The 27,786-nt window shown below is 33.4% G+C and overlaps 1 protein-coding gene across 1 annotated transcript in view; it reads left to right on the forward strand.

The window, feature by feature from the left end:
- The window catches only part of MIB1 (MIB E3 ubiquitin protein ligase 1), a 132,334-nt gene extending 110,729 nt beyond the window's left edge, over positions 1-21,605 (forward strand). Inside the window, exons 14-21 of the mRNA XM_079108293.1 lie at positions 625-711; positions 2,309-2,470; positions 5,278-5,459; positions 7,099-7,291; positions 9,133-9,211; positions 10,769-10,882; positions 12,227-12,327; positions 16,568-21,605. Coding sequence (XP_078964419.1) covers positions 625-711; positions 2,309-2,470; positions 5,278-5,459; positions 7,099-7,291; positions 9,133-9,211; positions 10,769-10,882; positions 12,227-12,327; positions 16,568-16,708 — 1,059 coding nt within the window. The 3' untranslated portion in view covers positions 16,709-21,605. The remainder of the gene's footprint in view (positions 1-624; positions 712-2,308; positions 2,471-5,277; positions 5,460-7,098; positions 7,292-9,132; positions 9,212-10,768; positions 10,883-12,226; positions 12,328-16,567) is intronic.
- The last annotated feature ends 6,181 nt before the right edge of the window (positions 21,606-27,786 follow it).

Raw genomic sequence — 27,786 nt, forward strand, 5'->3', positions numbered from 1 at the left:
TTTCCCCTGTGCTTAGGCATCAGCTATTCTCATACAGTCCTTTGTTTTCATTAGTCATATAGCTGTTCTCATAAAGTCCTGTAGGACCCTGGATAGGACTTCCTGCTCTCCCTTTAGTAATTTTTTTTTAAACGTACTAATTAAATACCACCTTCTCATCTCAAGCAGTTTCTTTTCATTGAATGTGAAAGAGCTCAATTATGTAACAAGAACTGAACTTATCAGATTATTAGAGTAAATCAAAAGCCAATATGAAAACTCAGTAACTTTAGAAGTCTTTACAGTTAAAAGAAGTTGATTGTCTCTGTCACTGTATAATGGAGATTGAAAGAGAGTTGTGTTTGACATCTGTACTATGCTTTGCCCTTTGTTCTTGGATGGAATCACTGTAATGGAAAAAAGAATGTTTTAAACTTGGCTCTTCTTCTTTAGAAAGTTTGCATCCCCATCCATTTTCCCTATAATAATAGGACCTGTTACCTATGAGAATAATGTCACAGCAGCTTTGAAGGAGAAGATAGTCAAAGTATCCAGTGTTGTTTATTTTTTATGAATAGTTAACAGATTTCATGTTCTTCACAGTTGTCAAAATATAACCATCTAAAATTTTTTTTTCTTCTTCAGGGTAATGCAAACCTGGATATCCAGAATGTGAACCAACAAACTGCCCTACACCTTGCTGTTGAGCGACAACACACTCAAATTGTTCGGGTAAAGTGTTTATTGACATAAATTTTGACTTGCAATACTTTTTTGTCCAGAGTTTTAGTACCTCTTAAAAATTGAAATATAATACAGTGTTAAATTTCTCAAAAATGCATAGTCTAACACAAAACTTAAAATTTTAGTTTAATATTTTGTGTCAGTGGGTAATTTCTAATACCAAAATTCTAAGTTCAAGGTCTGTATCATTTCCTTGTTAAATTTGTGAATCTCATAATAATAAATGAGAAAATTTCAATGTAACATGTAAATTAGTTTTAAAAAGTATATTACCTCTTAATGTGCATAATAGAGAGTAAAATATAAACAGCTTCAGCTGGACATTTGCTGCAGCAAATTTCAAAAAAAGCTGAAATGTATTTTTTATTTTACTAATCTGATGATTAAAAAAAAGAGTTGAAAGAGAACTGGTTTAAATATTTTTGTAGAGTAGTGGTTCAAGATTGGAGACTGAAAAAAAAAAAAAAAAGATTGGAGACTGAAGCAGTAACAGTATCACCTGGGAACTTGATGGTAGAAAATTTTATTATTATTTATTTTTTTGCAGTACTGTGGATTGAACTGTACCACTCAGGCACACCACCAGCCCTTTTTATTTATTTAATTCAGGATCTCACTAAGTTGCCTAGACTGGTCTTGAACCTGTGATCCTCCTGCCTCAGCCTCCCAAGTTGCTGAGACTGTGGGTGTGTGCCACTCTGCTCTAGAAAAGTTAATTCTTGTGCCTTACCTCAGACCAACCAAATCAGAACCTTTGGGGATGGAAAAATCCCTGGTTTAAAAATTACACAGGTAATTCTGATGCTTATTGAAATTTTGAGAAATCTTGCCTTGGAGTTACATTTTATATAACCATTTTTTGGAATGAAAGAAAAATAACATAATTTGACAAGACAAGGAAGACCATATGCTTGAGATTGATTCTATAGATGGTATTTTTTAAAAATAGCTTTTGATGATATTTGTAGAAAGGATTAGGAAAATTATTAAAGTACCATAAGCAAAATCTTAAACTTATATCTACTGCATAAGTCATTTATTGAAATATGTCTGCCATGCATTTTAGCTGAGGCTGTAGTTTAGCAAACACTATTTCACATTTATTTTTTGAAATTCTTTTGCCAAAACATCTTAATTTATCTTCCATGATATTTGAACTTGCCTCACTAGGATACATTTGAAAATTGACCAAAGAGAATGCTTCTTTGTTTAAATAATAGAAGAATTTTGAACAGTATGATTTTTTTCCCTAAGAGCTTAAAATAACTTTATATCTAAAATTAAAAGGTGAAAACAAAGTCCTAAATTTATCCCAGTTTTCATTTTCAGAGTAGATGAATTGAGCTGCATATTGATTTTCATTTCGTTCTGTTTTCCCCACTTTAATTTCTTTGAGTATCCAGAACACATCATTCTTTGTAAGGAACCACAATACTTAGAATAGTAGAAAGGAGAGACATCAAAATCATTAGCATAATAGTAACTCCTTCAAGTAGGTACAGTGTGCTCTCACTGTTACTTTAAACACACTGAAGTTTCTTATGGGTGCAACACATTACCAACTTGAGATGTCTTTCTCTTTTAGCTTTTGGTTCGTGCAGGTGCCAAACTAGATATTCAGGATAAGGATGGTGATACTCCTTTGCATGAAGCTCTGAGGCATCACACTTTGTCTCAACTACGTCAGCTGCAGGATATGCAGGATGTGGGGAAGGTAGATGCTGCCTGGGAGCCATCAAAAAACACAGTGAGTAAATATGGTCTTTCATTTAGTACCAATAGAAGCATCTTTTAATGCAAGATCTTTTATTTACTACTTATCTAATTAGCATCTTATGCAATATTTTATCAGAGCTACATACTTAGAACTTTATGACAGGGTATGGTGGAGCATGCCTGTAATCCCAGCTACTCAGGAGGCTAAGACAGGAGAATCTCAATTTCAAGGCCAGCCTGGGCATCTTAGCAAGGCAAGACCTTGTCTCAGAAAAAAAAGACTGAATATGTAGCTCAGTGGTAAAGATTCCCTGGGTTCAACCCCCAGTGCAAAAAATAAACTATAGGAATTTTAGTTTATGAACTAAATGCTAGTGAGTACTACTTATGTTGCCCCGCATTCTTACCTAAAGTTGTTTCATTCCTCTTTTTAACTCTAGCCTTTCAAACAGGCATGGAATGGTGTCTTCTTGTGGTTTTGATTTGCATTTCCCTAATGACTGCTAATTTTGAGTATCTTTTCATATGCTTGTCACCACATGTATTTGGTGAAATATCTGCCCAAATCTCTTTTTCATTATTTTGTTGAGCTCTTTGTGTTCTTTTGTTTTTTGTCTGTTTGCGGTGTTGGGGCTTGAACACAGGACCTCTTTCGTGCTAGCCAAGTTTTTTGTTTTTTGGTTTTTTTTTTTTTTTTTTTTTTTTTTTTTTTTTTTTTTTTTTTAAATCATTAAGCCTGTTTTGTTGTTATTGTTTCAAGAATTCTTTTTATAATCTGAATACAATTTTTTTTGTATATGTGGTGAATATTTTCTCCCTGTCAGTGGTTTCTTCCCTCCCCTTCCTTCCTTCCTCTGTTATAATAATTGGCACAATACTATGTAATTTTTTGTATAGAAATGGTAGCTTAGTAATGTTCAGAAATACTTTTTAAGAACTGGGGATATAGGTCAGTGGTGTAACACTTGTCAAGCATGTGTGAGTCCCTGGGTTCAATCCCCAGTACCACCAAAAGAAAATAGAAAAGAACTTTTCAAGAATTATGTATATGATCAGCATATTCAGTAGTTGTCAGGCATTGGAGATACCTTGTCCTCTGAGTGCAATTATCAAGTGTAGCTAAACCACAGGTGCAAATGCATCAATTGCATATATGATTACTTCTGATGAATCCATAGCTATTTTCTTCTCAAAGAGAGGTTGAATATTTTCCACCTTTTCCACAAGCTTAGATTCCATTCTTCTTAGGTCTAAGAAGCAAGACTCCATTTAGTCCAGGGTTTTCTCGAGGTCCTTATCTGGATCTAAATGGTTCAGGTTCAGGGTCAAGGGACTGCATCTGTTAATGGCCTTCTTGCCAAGCAGAGTCCTGGGATAGTGCAGGGTATCACGTGGCAAGAAACAGGGATTGTTGTGTATGTGTGTCTTGTCTTTTCCTTCTTTTAGTAGTGGTTTTTGTTTTGTTTTGTTTTTTGGGATGGTATCTCATTAGTTGTGTAGGCTGGCCTTGAACTTGTGAGCATTTGCCTCAGCCTCCTGAGAAGCTGGGATTACAGTCAGGCTTAATACTGAGCCCAGCTTTAAATAGTCTTTATGGCAGAGCAGAGTTTCTTAATTTTGATGAAATCTAATTTTAATAAAAATTTTTCTCTTTTATTTGTGCTTTTGTGTCCTTTCTGAGAAATCTTTGCTAAACCCAAGGTCATTAAGGCTTTCTCTTGTTTCATACTAGAACTTTATAAAAGTTTTAGCTGTTGTAGTTCTGTCTGTGGTTCATTTTGAGTTAATTTTTACATATAGTATGACATATAAGTCAGAGTTCATTTTCTTGTTTGTGGAAATCCAGTTGTTCCTGTGTCATTTGTTGAAAAGACTATTCCTACTGAATTGTCTGTGTACCTTTATCTTAGACCAATTAACCATACATGTGAAATCTCTTTGGATTTTGTATTTTGTTCTTTTCATCTGTTTTTAGCTACGTGATGCCAACCCAACTGTCTCAATGATTGTAGCTTTTATAATGTTGAAATAAAATAGTGTAAATTCTCTAATTTTCTTCTCCCCTCCTCAGAGTGTAGCTATTCTAAGTCCTTTAGATTTTCATATAAATTTTTAAAATGTAAAGCATTTTGAGACCAGAGGGCTTCAGAATTGCTATCTTATTGTATGGTTGTGGGAATATTCTCTAACTCCTTTGTGCCTCCTTTTTCTCTTTTTAAAATGGAGAGAGGAAAGTATCTACCTACATAATTTGTTGTAAAGATCATGAAAAGTGCTTGAAGTAGTACTTCGTACATTATAGATGCTTAGTAAATATAAATCATCATGCCTATTTTTGATAAGAGTTTTAAATTAGTAGTTCACATATTATCAGAACCTAATTTGTCTCATTCTCCATTTTGGAGTGAATTTATAGTTAGTTTCTTTTCTCAGTTGTCTTTCTCTTCATTGTTTCAAGTTGGTTTCTAGCATCTCCAGAGCCAAATTGAAGAGAAAAGAGTACTATTTCTTCAATATCTCAACCAGAAGACTTGCTTTTGAGTTTTATTGGCCTTAATTGACCTGATTGAAATTATGTGTCTGTCCCTGAACTACTTACATAGGTGAGGTGGATATCTGATTGGGTTGAGCCACCTTTACAACTAGAGGATGAGTCAGTTCTCAAACTATATGCCTGAGAAGATTGAGGCATGTGGGGGAAAGAGGAGTGAATGACAGAAAGGAAACTCATAAATGTTTACTACATGTATGCATGTGCACACATGATATACATAATAGTAAAAATTGATAGCGGACTCCTACGGAAAAAAAATCATGGTTATTTTTGTTTGATTTCAGTTAATAATGGGACTTGGTACCCAGGGGGCAGAGAAGAAGAGTGCAGCATCTATTGCCTGTTTCTTGGCAGCTAATGGTGCTGACCTTAGCATTCGAAATAAGAAGGGTCAGTCTCCTCTTGATCTCTGTCCTGATCCAAGTCTCTGCAAAGCATTGGCAAAGTGTCATAAAGAAAAAGTCAGGTGTGTATTATTTATTATCATAAACTTTAATATTCCATAAATTGTTATGTGGTTATATAATGGAGGAATTGACTACTTGAAAGTATCTGTGCAGTTCCTTTGGGAAGTTTTGTGTTGCTCTTTTCTTTCATGTTGTTTCTCATATTGTTAAGTATACTGCTTTATGCATAGTAAGTTCAAGATGCTTTTCTAAACTTTTGGTTTTCTCGGAATGTATGTGTTAGAGGAAATTATAAGAAAAAGTGTTACTAGTAAAATTTCTTTTTTTTTAAAATTTATTTTTATTGTAAACAAACAGGATACATCTTGTTTCTCTACTAGTAAAATTTCTGTGACATGATACATATTTAAAATTTTAATATGTTTCTAAGAGGGACAATTTATATTTTCTGAACAAAACATATGTCATACAAACTTGGTAATAATTCCAACATCCTGAATAGATCCTGAAATGTACTTAGCATCAGTGAAGGATTAAAAAGGTGAACAAATGAGGGAAAACCAGTTCTGTGGGGAATTTTCTCTAAACATGTTTATTGCACATTTGTCATTTTTTTCTGAAAGTAAAATGTCAGTGATATTAGTTATGATTTAAATAATTTACTTCTGAGATATTGTAGCTATACGAAAAGAAACACATCTCTTCTGTTATTGTAACAGTACTGTGTAGTATTATTGCCCTTTTTATTTATTTCTGGTTACTAAACATTTCAGTAGATGTCCCTTGACCTTTGTGTTCTCTCACCTCTTATAATTTATGTGTAGTAATGAAATGGCATCTCTTTGGAACCCATGCATAGAGCTGTGTTATAGGTGAATGTAATATAATGAGATATATGTATACTTAAAGAATATTAAATTCTGTTACAAAAAGACAGATGTATCTATAAATAGATATAAGGCACTATACATAATGCTGTAATAACTCTTAACAGTAGAGTCAAGGATAGAACCTGTGTGTTTTCATGTGTTTCTGAAGGTTGTGGTAGAAACAGGATTCCTTTTCTGTAGGTGTAATTAGTCACACATATGTATTTCTGTGCCTTGTATGTATATTTTTATAGATACATCCTGTCTTTCTGTAATATAATTTTATACTCCTTAAGAATACACTTAGTGAAGTGTTCAAAAAGCAGCTGAAATCTCATATCTTCTGAAGTGTTCTATCTGTTGTGAACTCTGGTAATGCCTTGTCCTGTCTTTAGTTAGTATAACTAATATGATTGCTAGTTAGAATTTTTGTTTTATTTCTATTCCTCCTTCTGCTTTTACATATATATATATATAATATTTTATTAGTTGAATGATATATCTATATATAACAGGTTCTGAGTATTGTTTATGTTAAAATGTTTTTTCTTTCTTTATTAGAAGATTCACCCATTTTCACTGAGTGAGGAGAATTCATGCAATTTGAAGTTTGAAATAGTAGAAGTACCTAGAGGTGAAGATATATATATAGATAGAAAAGTACAGTTTCAGGGTTTCACATAAAAATGTCAACACTTAATTTTTCAACATAAACAGTTGTTTTGTTTTGTATACTAATGGTGCTCTGGATGTTTTAAAGACATTTAATTAATGAAATTGTTATTGAAATATTTTGATGGGCTTGATTTGGAATATTTTCTTTTATTAGTGGTCAAGTGGGTTCTCGGAGTCCTTCTATGATCAGTAATGATTCTGAAACCTTAGAAGAGTGTATGGTGTGCTCAGATATGAAGAGAGATACGCTTTTTGGCCCTTGTGGACATATCGCAACCTGTTCTTTATGTTCTCCACGAGTCAAGAAATGCCTCATCTGTAAAGAACAAGTTCAGTCCAGGACAAAGGTAATTTTTTTTTTTTAATGTAGTATTCTTTGAGACTATAAATAATGATAGAAAAGACTTTCTGATGTAATTTGTTTAATTTTGTTCTTCCAAGTAACATTTTTAAATACAGGAATGTATAATTTATACATTTATTTGAGATGAGAATTTCTGAATTTATTGCTGGTTTACAGTTTTATTTTGCCAACTTAATTATTATTTGAATTGAACTTTGAGAAAAAAATTTTAGCTCAATGTTTTTCTTTTTTTATACCTAAAATATAACAGTTAAAAATAAATATTATCTACTGTTTTTCTTCCAAAACCCTCTGTAACCTAAAGATTTATTTAATTCTACTTTGTATTATATACTGTGAAATTTTCAAGCCTGTAGGAAAATGTGAAAACTAAAAAGCCCACCCAGCAGTTTTGCTGGGCTGATTTCAGGGCATCTGACGATAAAGAAATAGTGACCCCAAGTGGTTAAAGGACAATGAACATGTTCATTGAAGTAAACAAATTATAAAACTGGTACCTTGTTGCAACAGATTTGGAAGCAGGGATACTATAGCAATTAGAGAATTACAAACACATACAGAATTAACACAGACTATTTCTTTTGAAATAGCAAAAATAAGTTTCAAAAAAATGTTAAGGAAAGTATGAAATAGTTACTTTCTAAACACTGCTGGAGGCTGGGAGGCTGTCCTGATTATATTCAACATGCTTTCATTTAGTAATTGCACTCTTGGGAGGAAAGTTATGCTTACAAAGATTGTTGTTTTTAATAGAATGGGTGAGTATATGGTTGTTAAATCAATTTACTATATTATTATAAACTCTTTAAAAACAATGATAGATGATTCAGTGTCAGGGCTAGATTTGGAATCCAGGAGTATTAGGGTCCTAACTAATCATATTTTACTGTATTCTGCTATTACACAACTATGTAAATTCTGTGTACATATTGAGGTGTAAGTTGGGAAAGTTGAGGGGGGAGCACGCACAACATTTTACTTACACATGAGCATGTGAGAATGTGCGTGAGCATATGCTTGGAATGTTTGGTTGTTTCGGGGAAGTTACAGGTGGGTGGTGGTTATTATTTTTGGAGAGTAGTATTAAATGACGCAAGAAATGGCTAAATATGACCTTAAGTTAAAAAGAAAAAGAAGGGGTAGTAGATGAATGTGAAACCAAGCGCAGTAGGGGTTGGGTGAGGGTAAAAAGGAAGCCAGGGCGGAGGTTGTTAATAGTTATACATCAAAATTCAGATTTATTTAGTGGAGATGAAGAGAGGAGCTAAGATTGAAAGGTTGTGGAAGATTTACAGTTTTAGGGAAAGAATAATCCAAAGCTTTGGGCCCCAGACAGCATGATAATTGACCAACTTCCAGAATAGGGTGCTTTTAGGTAGAGTTCCTTATGTATATAACAGAAAAATCCCTCTTGAACTTTAAAAATCTGATTCATCTGGCTAGATTTTTATTAATGTTAGATATCTATCTTCTCTTATACTCACTTATTTGTTCATTATCCTGTTTCCTTTTAAATGTAGTTTTTGAAAAATAGACAATCGAAGTCCAGCTCTTTCTTCCTGACCTCAGAGGAAATGGAATTTCTCTATATGATTCTTTAGGACAGGAGGGGAGACTAATGCAGAAATAGTGCCTTTTGAGCTACAATGCAGAAGTACATGAAAAAGAGCATTTAGGGAAAGTAGAACATATTTGGGAAGTGTGTGTTAAGGACAGAGAAATTTAATACACACTTATATCCTGCATTTGGATATAAAAGGAGTTGTTAGAGTTACTAGATTTATCTGTAGTTGTTCACTCTGTGCTTTTGCCTCTTTACTGTAGATTGAAGAATGTGTGGTATGCTCTGACAAGAAAGCAGCTGTTCTTTTTCAGCCTTGTGGACACATGTGTGCTTGTGAGAGTAAGTAGCCTGTATGAAACTTCCTCAGTTATAATTATAACAATATGAAGTGAAACAAAATTTATATCCATGAGGGGTTTTTTGTATTATTTTGTATTTTGGATAACAAACAAAAAAGTTAATGGGCCTCTAGTATCTTCCAATTCTTTCTATTCTCTCTCTCTCTCTCTCTCTCTCTCTCTCTCTCTCTCTCTCTATCTCTCTCTCTCTCTACACACACACACACACACACACACATACACCCTAAGAAGTAGGTGGTTTTCTCCATTTTGTAAATACATTCTTAAACACTTATTTGATAGGGAAGATGAAGTTGAGATGGAAAATATCTTCCTCAAAGATTATACACTAAAGTATTTAGTACTCATAATTTTAAGCAGAGTGTTGGGAGCTCTGAAGAGCATTAAGTGCCTTGGCAGGTCAAAGCTTATATCCATTTTAGAGGGGCTGAAGAAAGATTTTATAGAAACTATAATAACTGAACTTAGTAATAGGAATTTTAGATAATTATTGTTATATATTATGTAATGATAAATTAATTCTTAAAATTTAAGAAAAAAATTTTCTCCCAATTGAATACAAATTCCAAACAATATTTTTACTAACTTAATTCTTACCTAGGCACATTTGTATAATCAAACATTAGCCCTGTTTACATTCAGGCCTTGGCCTCAGCCTCAATAATGATTGTCCACCCTATACTGTAGGTGTTAGATGTATGTGCCCCACTCTGTCAGCATCAGTGGTTTTGCAGTGTTTTTACATGTTATCCCTGAATAAACTGCCTTGAGTTTCTCTGGTTTTAAAGTGGACAATGAAGTGAAAGACTTGATTCACAGGCTAAGATGTAGAGTATACTTTCATATTTAATGTTAATGCCAAAGAACATGTTGACTTGCTGTGTATTATTTTATAATTAATTAAGAAGTTTTAGAGTCAAGGTAGTATTAACAACACACATCAAATAGTTGTAGTAGTTATTTCTTTTTGGAATGAGAAAGTACTCTACTGAAATACAGTTTATAGCCTTTTCAAAATAAGTATTAGAAAGTAGTCTTATGAATTTTTTTTTTTGTATTTTCCTGAATCTACTACTTTAGAAAAGTAGACACTAAGCAATTTGCTTGTTCTATCAGTTTGATAAAAGAAGGAAGGTAAAGGAACATATTTTAGGAATTTTAGAGATAAGAAAACATTTTTAGGAATTTAGTATGCAGACAACCTTGTAATTTAAGTATTAGTTGACATTCATCAAGGGTATTTCCTTTCATTGTTCTCAAACCTTAAGATCTTGAAATATTGTGTTAATTTATTTTTAAAATATTCTCGCTATTCAACTATTAGAAAATGTCACTGTTTTCATAATGGACTCTGTTCTAGAGGCTGTCAACAGAGAATACTCATTCTTAGGTTTTTAACATTTCAGTGAGGTAGAATTGTGTATCCATATAACTTATTTAATATTTAAGTGTAAAATTTAATAGAAATAAGTAGAGAAAGGCAGTACTTTAATTGGTGGTTTTCCTTGTAAGAAGTGTCTGTGTTACTGTTTTTCAGACTGTGCTAGCCTAATGAAAAAGTGTGTGCAGTGCCGGGCAGTAGTTGAAAGGAGAGTGCCTTTCATTATGTGCTGTGGAGGAAAAAGTTCAGAAGATGCTGCTGATGATATCTGTAAGTGAATTTTCTTAAAGCATTTTCTTATTTTGCTTTCTTGTTAGGATTTTAATGAATATTTTCCCCCATTTATAATACATTGTTGCTTTATAAAATATAAGGTATGTGAGTTGGATCCACACAGAGAAACCAGTAGAGTTTTCTGTTGCTTTCATTATAATTTTAAGAAACTTCGAATTACATCTTCTAGGTTGTGGTGTGATTGTAGATCTTAAAACATAAGTCTTTTGAAGATCCTCCACGTGTGGTGTAAAGAATATTGTATTCTTGCTTAAAGAATATTTGCTCCCTGTTTTTAAGGTGAAATTTAGTGTATCCATTTTTGAGTGATGCTGGGGACAATCCAGAGCTTTGTGCGTGCTAAGTACATGCTGTTCCATTGAGCTATACCTGAACCCAATTTAGTGTATCTTGAGGGGACATCATTTTACAAGTTATTTTTTCAGTTTGCAAAAATATAAATGTGGTTCCTTTATGTAGAAGGTCTACAAATTCATTTAAGTTGTTTGTATTTTATGGAATAGTAGTTATTTGGGACAGAGTAACTGTAGGCATACTGAACTGTAACATAGCAAACAAGTAGAAAAATAATCCCATTTAAATTTTTTTTTTGCTGTTCTAGGAATTGAATCCAGGGCCTTATGTATGCAAAGCAAGTACTCTACCACTGAACTACATTCCTTCCCAAACACTGTCTTCAACCTTTTAAATAATATAGCTGTTTAAAATTATTTTTTGTCTTTTAGCCAGATTTTTTTTATATTGCAAACATGTTTTTGAACAGATGAGGAAGAACATTATTGTACCCACTTCTGTCCAAGGCTTTTGTCTTTTTTCACAGAGAGTAGAATAAAAATCTCAGGGACAGATGACCTGGAGTAAAAGACCAAGAATATAGAGAGTAAGAAACACGATATCAAAGATTTACCTTCATTTTTGCAGTCTACTGATCAAGGCCTTTCTTGAGTTCCTCATTTCAGATCAGTAACAAGAAGAAAATTTAGATATAAAGGAAAGAGGCAGTTTTTGTATGTCTTCATAAAAATCATCTGAGAGACTTTAATTAGTACTGCCCAAACTGCTGCTGCTTTCTTAAGTTCCTGTGGTATAGGAGCAGAGAAAATAAGCATAAAATATATTTGTGAACTTCCAAACAAAGCAAGAACAACCTTGGAAAACCTGGAAGTCTGTGGATTATTGTCTAACAGTGTTAAATATAATTAGAAATTAATGTGCAAACCAGTTTTCTTTAAAGATTCTTGTTTTTAAGTAAACAATAACAATTTTAGAAATAATTTTATGTTAAAATAGTAACAACAACAAAAAAATTATCTCTTATAGCAAGCGGGAATATTCCAGTGTTACAAAAGGACAAGGATAATACCAATGTCAATGCAGATGTGCAAAAGTTGCAGCAACAGTTACAGGACATTAAGGAGCAGGTAATGATTTTGTTAAATAGTGATTCTCGGATGCTGTGTGCTATTTTTTTGGTAAAAGTTGTAGAATTTTCTGTAGTACGCATAATTTAAAGTATTGTATCACTTGTAGCATTTGAATATTTGTAATGAATAGTATCAGACTAGGATATTTAGCCAGGTATTTTTCCAAAGTAGAAAACATGTAAATGACTTAATAAACATGGAAAAAATGCCCAGCCACAGTACTAATTAGGAAATGAAAATTAAAAACCATAATGAAGGACCTTTTCAAATCTGTTAGATTGGGGAAAGTGTAAAGACTTAATAACAAGTGTAAGGTAGAATGTGTAGTAGTCTTAACTCTTACACTGCTGATGGAATATGACTTAGTAAGAATACTTTGGAAGGTAGTTTGTCATTGCCTAACAAAACTAAACAGGATATTGTTTAGGAATACAAATTTGGGGAAAAAAAACATATACATGGTGTTTAAAGTTAAGGGGTAGTGGTTTTCTTGACTGGAAAAGGCTGGAAAGAGGCACAAGGGAAGTTTTTAGAGCCAATTACCTGAGTTTTGGTCAGTTTGTGAACTTTTGTGGTTTGTATACATATTTGTATATATGTGATAGTTGATAGGAAAAAGCCTGTGTGTATTTGCATAGTGAAGCAAGTGCAAAATTCAGAATGATGGTTATCAGTAAAAGGTGGGTGATTTCTTCAGTTTTTTTTTTTTTTTTTTTTTCAGTTTTTAAAAAATATTTTTAAGAATATTTTTTTAGAAGTAGATGGACACAATATCTTTATTTATTTTTATGTGGTGCTGAGGATTGAACCCAGTGCCTCACATGTGGGAGGCAAGCGCTGTACCACTGAGCTACAGCCCAGCCCTTGAAGAGGTTTCTGATGGGGCTTCAAAAGTGAGAGTAGCATTCCATACTTTAAACTGGGTTTTGGTTATGTTGCTTTTAATATCTTATACATATCAACAAAGTACTCCTTTGTATCTACTCAATATTTAACCAAATCAACAATAAGAGAAAGGAATTGGCTGAAATTTATAGGTATGTGGTAAATAAGAAAGCAAGTCTTTTTTTTTTTTGGCCCTGCCTTACCGTGTTTTAGTCAGCTTTTTTGCTGCTTTGACTAAAAGATTTGACCAGAACAATTTTAGGGAAGAAAAGTTTGAGGGCTCACGGTCTCAGAGGTCTTAGTCCATAGAAGGCTGGCTCTGTTCCTCAGGGCTCCAGGTGAGGCAGAACATCATGGTGGGAGAGTGTGGCAAAGGGAAGAAGCTCACATGGTAATCAGGAGAGAGAGACTCCACTTTCCAGATACAAAATATATACCCATAGCCACATCCCACCTGTCTACAGTTACCATTCAGTTAATCCTATCAGGGATCAATTCTCGGATTAGGTTAAAGTTACAACCCAGTCATTTCTCCTTCAAACCTTATATTGTCTCACATGTGAGCTTTTGGGGGACACTACATCTGAGCCATAACACTTACCATTTAACCCAACAACTTACTCTGATTCAAAGACTTGAGCAGCAAAAATGTTCTTTCTGTGGTTTGGCATTACATCAGTATTACCATGCAGTCATCACTCCCGAGTTTGCTTTCTGAGTTTACAAGTAACATAGTCAATAGATGGTGACCCAGGATAACAAATCACCAGTGGTAACTAGTTTAGAATTGAATATAATGTATTTATTAGGCATTTAAACGCCCATCTGAAAAGATGAAAACTCTGACTGGATTCATTTTCTTTTTTAAATTCCATACTTAGCAATATTTATATCGTGAATAAGTAAAGATAAAACAGGATTTTAAAGGTTCTTAAGTAAATGAAAATGTATCTGGCTCATTCTAATACAAAGTAAAACATTTAAAAAATTTTTGAAGCTTCTAATATTTTAGTTCTTTTCTCATTTCACTTAAAGAAAGATGAAATTGATCTTTTTCTTCTGTGCGAATAATTTTATCTCTTCTTACTGTGAATTTAAATTTTGTGGTCTTTTGTTTGTTTGTTTTTTGTTTTGCATTGTGGGGGGTTGAACCCATGGTCTCACATATACTAGGCTAGGCAAGTGCTCTACCACTGAACTATATCCCAAGCCCTTTAAAGTGTTCTTATAATGAATAATGAGACTTTTTTTCCTTTTACTAACTTCATACATTTCACTAGAATAAAAGATGAAGGATTTATGTTGTCTGAAGAGAAACCAGAGTATTATATATACTTATGAGACTTATTGAACTTTGTTATGAATCCTAAAAGTAAGTTCATTCATACTTTTTTTTAAGTGGTGCTGGGGATAGACCCAGGGCTTTGCACATTGCTAGACAAGTGCTCTTCCATTGAGCCACAGCTGTAGCCTTCAGTGCTACTTATATCCATAGTTTAGCATCCCAGAAGAACTTTATTCTTTCTTAAAAATCCAAATTATCATATTTCACAACCTTAGTATTTAAGTAGTTTTAATCAAACTAATTTTTTGAGAAATGTTGGGATTTCGTTGAGGAATCCCTATTAAGGTTATTAAGAAAACCAAAGAAAACATCTAAATAAAACTCTTCACTTAAAACTCTCATCTTTCTGTTACCACCTGTATCTTCAACAGACAAAAATTAATTTCATTTATAATTAAGAAAGTATTAATACTAGCCAGCCATGGTGGCAACACTAGCCTGCAACCCCAGCAACTTAGAAGGTTGAGGCAGGAGGATACCAAATTTGAGGCTGGCTTCAGCAACTTAGTGAGATCCTCTCTCAGAATAAAAATATAAAAAAGGCCTGGGGGTGTCTGGTGATGTAGCTCAGTAATCAGGTACCCTTAGGTTTAATCCCCAGTATCAAAAAGAAAAAGAATATTAAAGCAATAGCACAGTATACACAGATATGTTTACTTTTAGAAATAAGAATTACTAGTTATGTAGAACTCTAGAAATTTAGTGAAAATGAAACTATTTTAATGATGCAAAAAAGATGGTTTGGCTTTTTTTTTTTTTTGTACTGGGAATTGAACTTGGGGGCACTTGATCTCTGAGCCACATCCCCAGCCCTATTTTGTATTTTATTTAGAGACAGGGTCTCACTGAGTTGCTTAGCACCTTGCTTTTGCTGAGCCTGGCTTTGAACTCACAATCCTCCTGCCTCAGCCTCCCAAGCTGTTGGAATCACAGGCATGTGCCACTGTGTCCTGCTGGTGTGACTTTTTTAAAATTCAAAAAGATGTGATTTTCTATAGCTTTGCTTTCTTAGAATTCTTACATGTGACAATTGCCTTGGAGAGATGTGGTAAACAATTTAAACCATGATCCTTCCTTCCTTCCTTCCTTCCTTCCTTCCTTCCTTCCTTCCTTCCTCCCTCCCTCCCTCCCTCCCTCCCTCCCTCCCTCCCTCCCATCTCCAGTATTGTCAAAGTTGGTAACTACATTGCCATATAGACTTCAAACTTATATGTCTTTTATGTAGACATTTCTGCTTATGTATTATTTCTTTGTTATATGAGAAAGATATGATTCAGAATGAAGTGTAATATTAAGGTAAAATTTGTTGTTATAAGGTAAAGTTTTTTGTGAATAAATATGACTTCCTAGAATATTTTCACAGAAGTATACCTAACACACTAAATTCTTCAAGTATGAAATTTATTAATGTGTAACTAAGGCTGATTGTTTTTAATTTAAGGAATTTTGCATTGCTAACAGAGCAGTATAGCACATTTCAAGAGTAAAAGCTGTGGGACTATGTAATCTGAATTTATTCTGGCATGCTGCTTGCCTTAAGGAAGGTTTGAATCCCATTAAGCCTGTTTCTTTAGTTTTTTTTAACATGGGAGTGATGATAGTGCTGAGATTGTATGGTATCTAGCTTCCTGCGTGGCAAGTATTCTTGGCTATATCTGTGCACTGCTCCCACCCTCTAGTATACCTGATATGTGATAGTCTTTGCATGCAAGAGCAGCTGAGTGAGACTAGTTTCATCCATTTCCTGTTACATTTTGGTATTTGCATCTTTCGTTTTAATTAGCATTTATTTTATGTAATACCCTGTGTATTATCCCAATGGAGCAATCAGTATGTATACTTTATACAGATAGCATTTTAAGTGTTTACAAATTTTTAAAAATTGTTTTTAAAAAGCAACAAAATTATTTGAAAAAAATAAAATTGATGACAGTGGAGTTTTAATACATCACACTTTTAAAATAGAAAATGTCTCAGCATTTATTACTTTGTTTTCTCACATTACAGACAATGTGCCCTGTGTGTTTGGATCGTCTGAAGAATATGATTTTCCTCTGTGGCCACGGAACATGCCAGCTCTGTGGAGACCGAATGAGTGAATGTCCAATTTGTCGAAAGGCTATTGAACGAAGGATTCTTTTGTACTGACTAAGAAACACAGAGTGTTTTGTTAGCTAAAGTATGTGGTCATGGGATCTTTGTAAGCTCTTAAGCTAGTTGGAGGTTCTAATGAATTAATTTCTAATAGCATAGTTTCTTTAGTAGAGTGCAGTTAGACTGTCACTGTATCAGAACAACAACAAAACTCTACAGTTTTGATATCATGAGTTTTCATTTATTTTTGTTTTCTTTTTTTTTTTTTTTTAAACTGAAAACATTAAATCCATGGTAATTTCCTTGTAGTTTGTAAGGGGAAAATCCTTTAATGATCTCCTTTTATTTTTCTTTTTATTGCATATTCTCTTAAAATTTATAAATTTATTAGACCTCCAAATGTGTACTTCCATGTACGTGTGTATCTTTCAGTTTATTATGATTTTATACAATGAAGTGGCATGGGTACTCTGAAATGTACTGCATCAGATGAAACGAGCAAGTCAAATTATTACGTCATGTGTTAAATGATAAAATTATATTATAAATTCCACATGGTTAAGGGAGTATTGAAGGGAAGAGTCTTTTTTTAAGATAATGAGAAGTTATCCAAATGTTCATTTTTGAATTCTTAGTATCACTGGAAGCAGACTAAGGGTAAATTCAGAGTCATTATTCTTTGTTTACTAGACTTAACAGAAAAATTGAATCAAATTACCAGTTTTAAGCGATCATAGTGGAGAATGGAAGCGGGGGCAATAAAAGAGTACCTGTTGACTGACCATTGACAGTTGCATTTCTAATATTAATGTATGCACTGGTTCAGTCAGCCTTTTAAAAATACCTGTGAAAAGTGTAGTTTTCCCTGTGATGACTTAACTGGGCTTGATCTAACTCATGGAATGATATAGCCCTGTTTGGGCCTCTGAGGTTCTATTCAGCTTGGATTCATTGTCCAAAGGCAGCAATCTTTTCTTCTCTGTATCTATTACTTCTGACAGTGTTACTGATTCTACCTTCATCAAAGGCCTTACTTTCATTATTCTCTCTCACATAGTAATTCCTTCTAATAATGAAACAGTCTCTTTGTATCTACAGATGAAGATACTATTTAAACTGCCAACAATATCCAAGATACAGTAAATAACTTAATAGTAGTTACTTGTTTAGAAAGAGTGCCCAGACATTTATAGAAATATGTCTGATTGCCTGTACAATATTGGGGGGGGGGGTGCACACACTTGACTCTAGAGCTTCTAATTGTTTTCTCTCCTTTGAATGAGTAATCTTTTGTATCTAGGGTAAATATATACATAAATGTTTTGGGGTTCCTTGCTGCTAGATTATTAAAAAAAATCAGCTGTTTACAATAATATCTACTATGTACTGTGTATAAGCATACTTCTAAGTATAGTGATATTTTTTATAGTTTCTTTCCCCCCTTAAATCTGGCTAGCTTTTCTTATTTCTGTTTTTCTTCTGTAACACCTGAATGTGAAAGTATGAAGTGTATGGCCCTCATAGCACTGTTACTCACTGTTTAATTATTGGCTGGCTGCTTGTGGAGTCTTAGCAATCCTGTATCTGTGTTGAACTGAGTAATTTTTACATTTTGAACAGTAAAGTTTTGATAAATTTCAAATTTGAAACTTTATGTTGACTCTATTCAGTTTTCTAGAAAGGGGCCATTGGGACTCTTATAAAAAGTATATTTTGAACTTCTCTTTTTAAAACGGAACATCTCACTGGTGATGTTCACATAGACAGACAGACTTTTTGCAAATTTGAAAAAGCAGAAGTCAGGATTTTCCTTTCCTTTTGTACCGTAGACCACTTTACTTTTCCACTAGGTCAGCAGATCAGAAGGGAGCACCTAGCTGACTATTATAATTTGGCCAATCTGAGAACTGTGGAAAGGCTTAACTGTCTTTCATTTAAGTCCCTTTTATTTGTCTTCGGAAGCTGCAGTGCTAAAACTTATATCCCTAAAAAGCAATATCATCTTCCAAGCTAATTTAATTATTTCCATCATATGAAAAATTGTTTTTTGTTATACAAGTTATAAAGTCAGTATAAACTTTAGTGCTAAGTACTTGTAAACTTTGTGTTACTTTGAAGGTTGTTTATTGAATAGAAAATGTTTCTGTTCATGCACCTAAAACTTAATTTTTTTTTGAGTTTGTAAGGGAGAATAAGATTAAGAATTTAATCATTTAAGTGACTTTTCTCCAACTCTGTGAAACTGCTACCTCTTATATGTCTCTTAGCAGTACGTTGCCGATTAGGTGTGTTTCCTTCTCATTATTTAAACCTTTTTTATCCTGTGCTCAAAAGAACTGTTTTCCTAGAATAATTTTTTTTTAAAAAAAACAGCACGCATTTATTCAGAAATGCATTTATTGAGCTTCAGGGGCTAGATATACAACATTGAAAAAAGATCAGCCTCTTAGCACTCTCAGAATTTATTGTGTGGCAGTTGTATATTTGAAGTCCTATCTGTAGACGAAAGAAAGAAATCCAAAGGCACTGATGATAGCATTTCTTCCTAATGTTTTAGAAGACTTATCAGTGAGTAATATTTGGATTCCCTTTCTGTACCCCCTCATACTCTCACATTTTCTCCTTTATTCTTCAGCTGTGTTACTCCAGACACACACAATTACCAGATGGTGCTATCCTAATTGTATATGTTCACATCGTTTAACATTTTTACTTATACTATATACATATTTAATTTTGTCAGGAGCAAGATGTTCAAGAAAAGATAATTTTGTATTAGTAAAGGAATATTATTAGACAAGTGTTTAGCTGGGATGAATTATGCTTAAAATATTTACAATTTTAAACATTGCAGATTAACCAACTAGCTACTGAAGCATAAAATTAATTGATAGATAATACTGCAAATGCCTTTATTATATTTTTGATGGCTTTAGGCTGCACAAGATCATTTTAGCATATTGAAATGCTTGTTGCTTAAGATTTGTCCAGTTCAAATTTCAGAGCTTGCTGGGTCATTTTTATGCACTAGAAACATCCTGCCTAGTTATGCGTTCCTTAATTGCTGTTCTATGTTTATTCTGAATTCTGCACACTTTTTGGACTAGAAATTAATTAAACTTATGAATGAAGAAAATAGAGAAATGAGTCAGGACATTGGGGTTGCAATAATGTGGGAAACAGAAAAGTTGGTGTTTTGAGTGTAGAGGAAAAAAGGATCATGTAGATTTCATCAAAGCATTAATGAAGAGAGTATGCTTAATTGAATAACAAAATGGGTCTCTTAACCAATCATTTAGTTTAGCTTAATCCACAGTTGTTTTGTAAATTATAGACTTTAACTACAGCTTGCTTTTTTTTTTAATCCAAAAGGAAAAGCACTTATCCTCTCAGTGTCTAAAATGCTTTATAGTAATAATTTGTATAAAAATCGAATTTTGGAATAGATTTTTTTTATTGTGGTAAAAAAACACATAACATAAAATTTGCCATCTTAACTATTTCTAAGTGTACAATTCAGTAATTGTTAAATACATTTACATTATTGTGAAACAGATCCCTAGAATTTTATCTTTGCAAAACTGAAATGTTGTGCCTATTAAACAACTCCCCTTTTCTCTCACTCCTCTGTGGAATGAAATTTTGACCATGTAGAAACCCAACACCTGAATTATTCAGTAGTTAGTGTTTTCATACTGTAAAGTCATAGTAAACATCAGGTCTCTAAAATTTGGGGGAAATAGCATTTCTCTCCCTCTGCCCCAATTGTTATTAATTATATTTGGGTAGGTTTTAAATGCTTGTTAATTGAAAGAGTTTGTTATTTCACTCTGAGTCAAAGGGGAGAAACATACTTTAAGTATCATAATTAGGTAAACTTTGAATTTGTAGCATATTGGGAAGGTAGGTAATAGACTTTCACAAATTATGTGTGCCTTTTTCTTGAAAATGTCCATTGTCTTTAAATTTACTTTTCAAAGTTTCAAAATATGTTTTTCTCTCAAAATGGTAACCTAATTTCACTTGCTTGAATATTATGATAGGAATTCTTACTGGTATTACTTGATAATCAAATATATCCTTGGAACTTTAACATACACACATATATTAATGGCAGTATTAGTAATTCCACTTGTACTTTAAAACATTAAATTTGAGGAAACTTTTTAATGTCTTGTGTATAGTGCTTTACTACAGTGAGGGGGAATATTCTTTAGATTGAGCTTCAATGTACTGATAAATGGTTACTAGTGAGTGAAACTACAGTATCAATATGAACTAGATGGTGAAGCTGATGCATTAAAATTGTAAGTTGCATTTTCTACCTCCTTTTCTGTCAGAGTATTACTTTTTCCAGCATAATTCTTCTAATGTGTGAGTAAAGAGGAAATGAGAACCTGAGCTTAAAATTGAGATTTTTAGTTTGTTGAGAACTTAAGTGGTAGGTACAGGAGAAGTGACTTGTCACATTAATTTGGTGCCTGAATCTGTAACTATAAGATAATTGATGTGTACAAAATGTCTAAGATAATATTGCTGAAGATTTTAATTTTCCTGTATAGTCTCTTGATTTTGTTTCATAAACATGAATTCTTTCCTCCAAAAAAAATGATCTTATAATTTTTATAAAATAATTAAGTGTGCCATTTTGTTTGAGATATAATTTCAGGAAGCTATTGAAAGTTCTGACTCAGGGCTTTTTAACAGTTAAGCAATTGTTAGTTATCTTTTGGAAACTCCATCTACATAATTCTTCAGTGCCTTGAAAGAATTATTAACTTGGCAACACTATTAAACTTTATAGAAGGTGGTCTTTAGTACACGTGTGTCCTTATATACACGTTTGTAAGTCATACTGCTTAGCTTGTGTAATAGTGATACTGCACATGTGCTGGGTTTGCATAATTCTTTAAAGGAAGTTTTCTAGATTTGCACTTGATATTTGTTTTTTTTTTTTAAATACTGATAATTTATGGCCATGACACTGTTAACCAGAAAAATGTTTCTGTGTTGTCATTATGCAAAGTGATCTGTAAGTAATTTCTGGGAAGAGGAGAGAGAGAGAGAGAGAAATCTTACACAGTTTGCTATTTAGTAGCCAAGGAGGATCAGTTTGGGAAACACATTGTCTTCCCCTCAAATGAAACAAAACAAAACCTTTGTTCAAGTGATTCCATTTAAAAATATTTTAAAAAGAAATTTTGAATTGCATGTCATTCTTCATTCTAGTCTTACAGACTAAATCCACAAGATTGTTTTTCTATGTTCAGTATGCTTGTGTCTTTCTAAGTGCATTCTATTCAGTGATAGAGAACAGTTTTAGTAGTGTTTTCCTGTGTATTCAAGAATTGTTTAGCTTTCAGTATTAAGTTAATAATCTTATTTGTGGACGTAGTTATGTATGGAAAATGATTCTTGCTTACTATCCTTTGTTAAAAAAATGCTTAGTAAGAGCTAAGCTTTTAAAAACAAATGCAGACATTTACCATTAATAAAATATGTGGTGTAATATCATAGAATGCTTTTCTCTGATTTTTTTGAAAACTATTCTTTATAGTAATATACATGAATTTTTATTTTTAAGGCATTTGAAAACAAATCTCAATACATCAAAAAAAATCTATTATTGTTGGAAAGGAAATTACCATATCTTTGAGAGACAAGGACATTCATCTCCAACTCAATATAAGAAGTAAGCATCCACATCTAGAAGGCTCCCATTGCAATTGTTTACATTTCAGGTACCTCTATCTAAGGGCCAAAGAAGCTTTTCATATTTTAACACCTCCACACTCTTTCAGGATTAAAGTATATTGCGAAAATAGTCTGAGTAGGATAAACTTCATAAAAAATAAATCAGTCAGGAAGACTCAACTTTTCTTTTTAAAAAACCATCTTATTCCTCTTCAAACTCAGATGTAGATTTCATTTTCAAAAGGTAGACATTTTAGAGCAATGATTTCTTTGGCTTTTTTAGTGTTTTGTGACTCTATAAGTCATTGAATGGTTTAGGGGGTTATTTTTGCAAGTTAATACAGCACTTATTTGTGAGGTTGAGAGGTTGTCTAGTTCTAGTTTGAAAGATGTGCATCTCACATGTTTAAGAGAAAAAAACATCTAAACAAAATTTTTTTTTTATCTGAAAGAAGCATGTGTATTCCAACTTTAAAATGTGAATTTATTTTGGATAACCTCTGATTGTATTCTTTGTTTATTTTTGTTGCTGTATAATTAGATATTTCATGCTAATGTCTTATTGAATTGAAACTGTATAATAGCTTTTTGAAATAAAGAAATTTTAGAAAATCTTTATATTTATCATTGACAATTATTCATCCTTCACAGAGGTTAAAATTAGTTAATAGTTGTATAGTACAGTGTTTTCCAAACTTAACTTTTAAATAGTGTATTGCACAGCAAGAATAAGTAGGAATTTATAATATATAAGGGGTACATGGATTAAAATAGAATACCAAAATCGATCTCTCAGATAAATTTCTGAAGAATGATTATTTGGCTACTAGTTTCTCCCTTTATATATATATGTTTTTAAAAAAAAAAACTAGTTGACAAATTCATTTTTATTTTATTAAGGACAAAAAATTATCAAGTGTTACATGATATAAACATATAAGACTAAATCTGTAACAGACCATCAGTAGCTGAGAGAATGACATGCCAAGGGAACCATTAGGCAGTGCTGCTTCTGCATGATGCTCTAATCAAATGTAATGCATTTATACTTTTCATGATAGGTTCTTGTATTCATGGATATTACAACTTTCTCAAAAAAGTTTTCAAAGCAATATGTTACTTTTATTTTTATTCCCATGTTCTCTTCTTTCTTCCTACAAAACACCAATTAATCTTGAGCACAACATTGACAGTGTAGAAATGCTTTTATAGGTGAGATTAACCCTCATTTGATAAACAACCAGTAAGTCTGTTTACAGACTCAGTATGGACAAATATGAAAGAGAAAGGTTCAAGGGAGGACCTCACATGGCGAAACAGAAACCGCCATCATCAGCTGGATCTAATTGGCATCTACAGAATAATTCATCCAGTGACATCGGAATACACACAACTCTCAAGTTTACATAGAACATTCACTACAAAAAAACCTCATTCTGGGCCTTTAAAATAAACTTAAGTGAATTTTAAAAGATAAGAAATCACACACAGTATTCTCACAGACCACAATGGAATTAAACTAGAAATCAACAACAGAAGGACAGCTGGAAAACCCCCAAGTACTTGGAGAATAAACAACATGTGGGCCAAAGAAAAGAGAAATTTTAAAATACTCCAGTTAAATGAGTATACAAACTATTGATATTTGTGGGAGGTACCTGTAATGCCAGCCATTTGGGAGACTGAAGTAGGAGGACTGCAAGTTTGAGGCTAGCCCCTGCAATTTAGTGAAATCCTGTCTTTAAATAGATCTGGGATGTAGCTCAGTGGAAGAGCTACCCTGGGTTCCATCGCTAGTATCACAAAAACAAGACAACAACAAAACAAAAACTAAATTGTAGGATGCAGCCAAAAAAAGCAGCCTCTTGGAGACAAATTGGTAACGAGTATATTAGAAAAATGTAAAATCAATCTGAGCTTCCACTTCAGAAAGAACAAACTAAGTTCAAATAATCAGAAAATAAATAGAAATTAAAGCAGAAATCAATAAAATTGAAAACAGGAAATAAAATCAAGCAGCCAAAAGCTGATTCTTTGAAAAAAAAAAAAAAAGTGATAAACTTCTGGCCAGCTTAACTAAAATTAAAGGCATAAATTAATGAAATCAAAGTGAAACGGGTGCTGTCATTATAAATTCCAAGAAGGTCAAAATACGAACAATTTTAGCCCTACAGATCAGATGACTTAGATGAAATGGACTAATTTCTTGAAAGCTGTGCTACACAAGGAGAAATAAATAATCTGAATATCTGTTGAAGAAATTGAATCTGGGCTGGGGTTGTGGCTCAGTGGTAGAGCACTTGCCTAGCACAGGGGAGCACTGGGTTTGATCCTCAGCATCACATAAAAATAAAGATAATCTATACATCTACAACTTAAAAAATTTTTAAAAAAGATTGAATCCATAATACGTGTGTGTGTGTGTTACTGGGGATTTCACTGAAGGCTTTGTTTAGTTTAGGCAGGTCTCTTGTCTATCACTAAGCTTTGTCTCTAGCCCAGTGATTAATCTTTCAAAACAGAAAGCAGCAGGACCAGATGAGTTTATTGCTGAATTCTTTGAAACTTTGAAGGAAGAAATTATACCAATTATCTACAATCTGTCTTCCAGAAAATAGAAGCAGAAGGAACACTTCATGAATTGTTCTGTGAAACCAGTATTACCCCAAATCAGATAATGACATTACAAGAATGGAAAATTAAAGGCCAAAACCTCTGATGAATGTAGATGTAAAACTCCTCAACAAAATGTTAGCAAACCAAACCAGTCATGTATAAAAAAAAAATACACATAAAACCCCAAACCAAGTGAAATTCATTCCAGGTATGCAAGGCTGGTTCCACATTTGAAAGTCAATGTGATTCATCACAGAGGCTGAAGAAGAAAAAAACCTCAGTCATAATATAAATTCTCAGCAAACTAGGAAGAGGGGAAGCTCTTCAATTTGATAATTTACAAAAACACTACACTTAATGCCGTACTTGCTTTTCCCCTAAGATTGGGAACAAGGGAACAATGTTGTCTTTCATGATTCTTATTCAGCATTGTACTAAGTCCTAGCAATGTGATAAGGAAAGAAAAGATATACAAATTGGGAAGGAAGAAATTATCTTTGTCTACATAGGTTTCTATGTAGAAAATCCCAAAGAATTAAAAAAAAAAAGTCTTTTGAAAGGCACCTAGAAACCACTTAAGATGCAGGAACTTATGCAAGAGATTTTATTAAGTGGACAGGCAGAGTGTGTGCCCACAGGGTGAGAGAGAGAGAGGGAAAAGGAGTGAGAGTGAGGAGAAAGAGAAAAAATGGCGGGGGAGCTATTCTTAAGTAGTGGAATTTCATGGGCTAATAACAACGGACCAATGACTGACTAGGAGGTTCGCGGGTTAACAATCTGGACCAATGACTGATGAGAGTGTTCATAGGCTGACAATGGCTGGCTAGGATGTTTGCAGCCTGACCATCTGGGTTGTAAAATGGTGTGTGGCAGGGGCAGAATGGCAGGGGCAGAATATCTGCGGCAGCAAAATAGCAGATCTGATGCCTATATTTTTAATAGTAAGTTTGCAAGGTTAATAAACAAAATTCAACTACTGTACTATATACCAGCAGTGAAAGATTTTAAAATGAAAAAAATACCATTTATGTTAGCACCAAAAAGAATTCAAAATCCTAGGATATAAATCTAACAAGATATGCACAGGAAAACTATGTAGAGGAAAACTACAAAACTGATGAAAAAAAAAGTTTTCATGTTACTAGGTAGGAAGATTCAGTACTGTAAAATGTCAGTTTTTCCCAACTTGATCTATAAATTCTATGCACTCTTAATAAAAATCCCAGCAAGTTATTTTATAGATATTGACAAACCGATGCAAAAGTTTATAGAAAGGGAAAGATCTCATATTAGCCAACACAACGCTGAAGAACACAGTTGGAGGACTGACACTACCTGACTTAAGGACTTAACATATAAAGCAATCAAAACAGTTTGATATTGATGAAAGTATGGACAGTCCAGTGGAATGAAATAACCCCAAACTAGAGCCACGCAAATTGAATCGACAGGTCTTTAATAAAGGAGCAAAGGCATTGAAGTGAGGAAGAGTAGTTTTTGAGAAATGGTGCTAGAACAACTGAACATTCAAATGCAAAAAACAAAAATAAAAAGACCAACACAGGCCTTATATTTTCAAAACAAGTCAAAATGGATTACAGATTTAAATATAAAATTCCAAGCTATCAAACTTCTTGAAGATAAGACAGGAAAACATCTAGGATACTTTGGGTTTGGTTTTGTGTTTTTTAGATAAAATAATGAAAGTGTGATCCAGGAAAGAAAAGCCTGATAAGGTGGACTTCATTAAAACCAAAGAGTTCTGTTTGTGGTGCACGCTTGTAATCTCAGCAACTCAGGAGGCTGAGGCAGCAGGATCTCGAATTTAAAGCCAGCCTCAGCAGGTTAGCAAGGCACTTAGCAACCCAGGGAGGCCCAGTCTCTAAATAAAATATTAAAAAGGGCTGGGGATGTGACTTAGTGGTTAAGCGCCTATGGGTTCAATACCAGTATCAAAAGAAAAAAAAAAAAAAAAAAGAAAAGAAAACTACAGAACTATAGAAAAACATTTTTGGATGAAATGTTTGCAAAACATACTTGCTAAAGAACTTGTATCCAAAATATCCAAAGAAAACAATCCAATTGAAAAATGAGCAAAAGTTCTAGACTCTTTACTAGAGAAGATAGGAATATGACAAACTCGAAAAGATGCTCACCATCATATGTAATTAGGGATTACTGTTTAAAGCAACAATGAGGTGGTCCCATTCATTAGTAGAATGGCTAAGATTCAAAACAAAAACAACAACAAAAAACTGGTTTCACCAAATGATGAAAAGGAAGTGGAGCAACAGGTGAAGGATATGGAAAATGACAACACCCCATAACTGTCAGACCTGGAGGAAAAGGAAAGAGGAAGGCAATCACTAATCCTCTCCCAGTAAATTCTTTCCCAGTAACAATGGGAAAAAAGCAAACTTTGATCCCTTCCTGTGTTCATCCCCAGCATCTCCACCAAAAGCAAACATTCACCCCTTCCCAACTACAGTGGGTCCTGAAGGGAGGAGGTGAATACTGAAACGCTGGGCCCAGGACTTTTACCTTTTCCCATTGCAGATGAGTCCTGGAAGGAGGAAAGCAAATAGTGAAGCTCTGGGTAACAGTGGGTCCCAGAGGGAGAAGTTAAGCAGTGAACATCAAGCTCTGAGCTTTTCCCAGTGACAATGAGTTTCAGACTTTTTACAACTTTTCTCCTGACTGCCCAAACCAACACATTCTGCCTCAGTCTCCAATGATTAATTACTTGTAAACTGTAAAACTAAAACCCCTTCCTTAACTGGTAGCCAGTTTTTCACCTTGAAAATGAGCCCTTCCAGTGCCTG

The sequence above is a fragment of the Sciurus vulgaris genome, assembly GCF_902686455.1.
Source record: "Sciurus vulgaris genome assembly, chromosome: 13".
Taxonomy (NCBI): domain Eukaryota; kingdom Metazoa; phylum Chordata; class Mammalia; order Rodentia; family Sciuridae; genus Sciurus; species Sciurus vulgaris.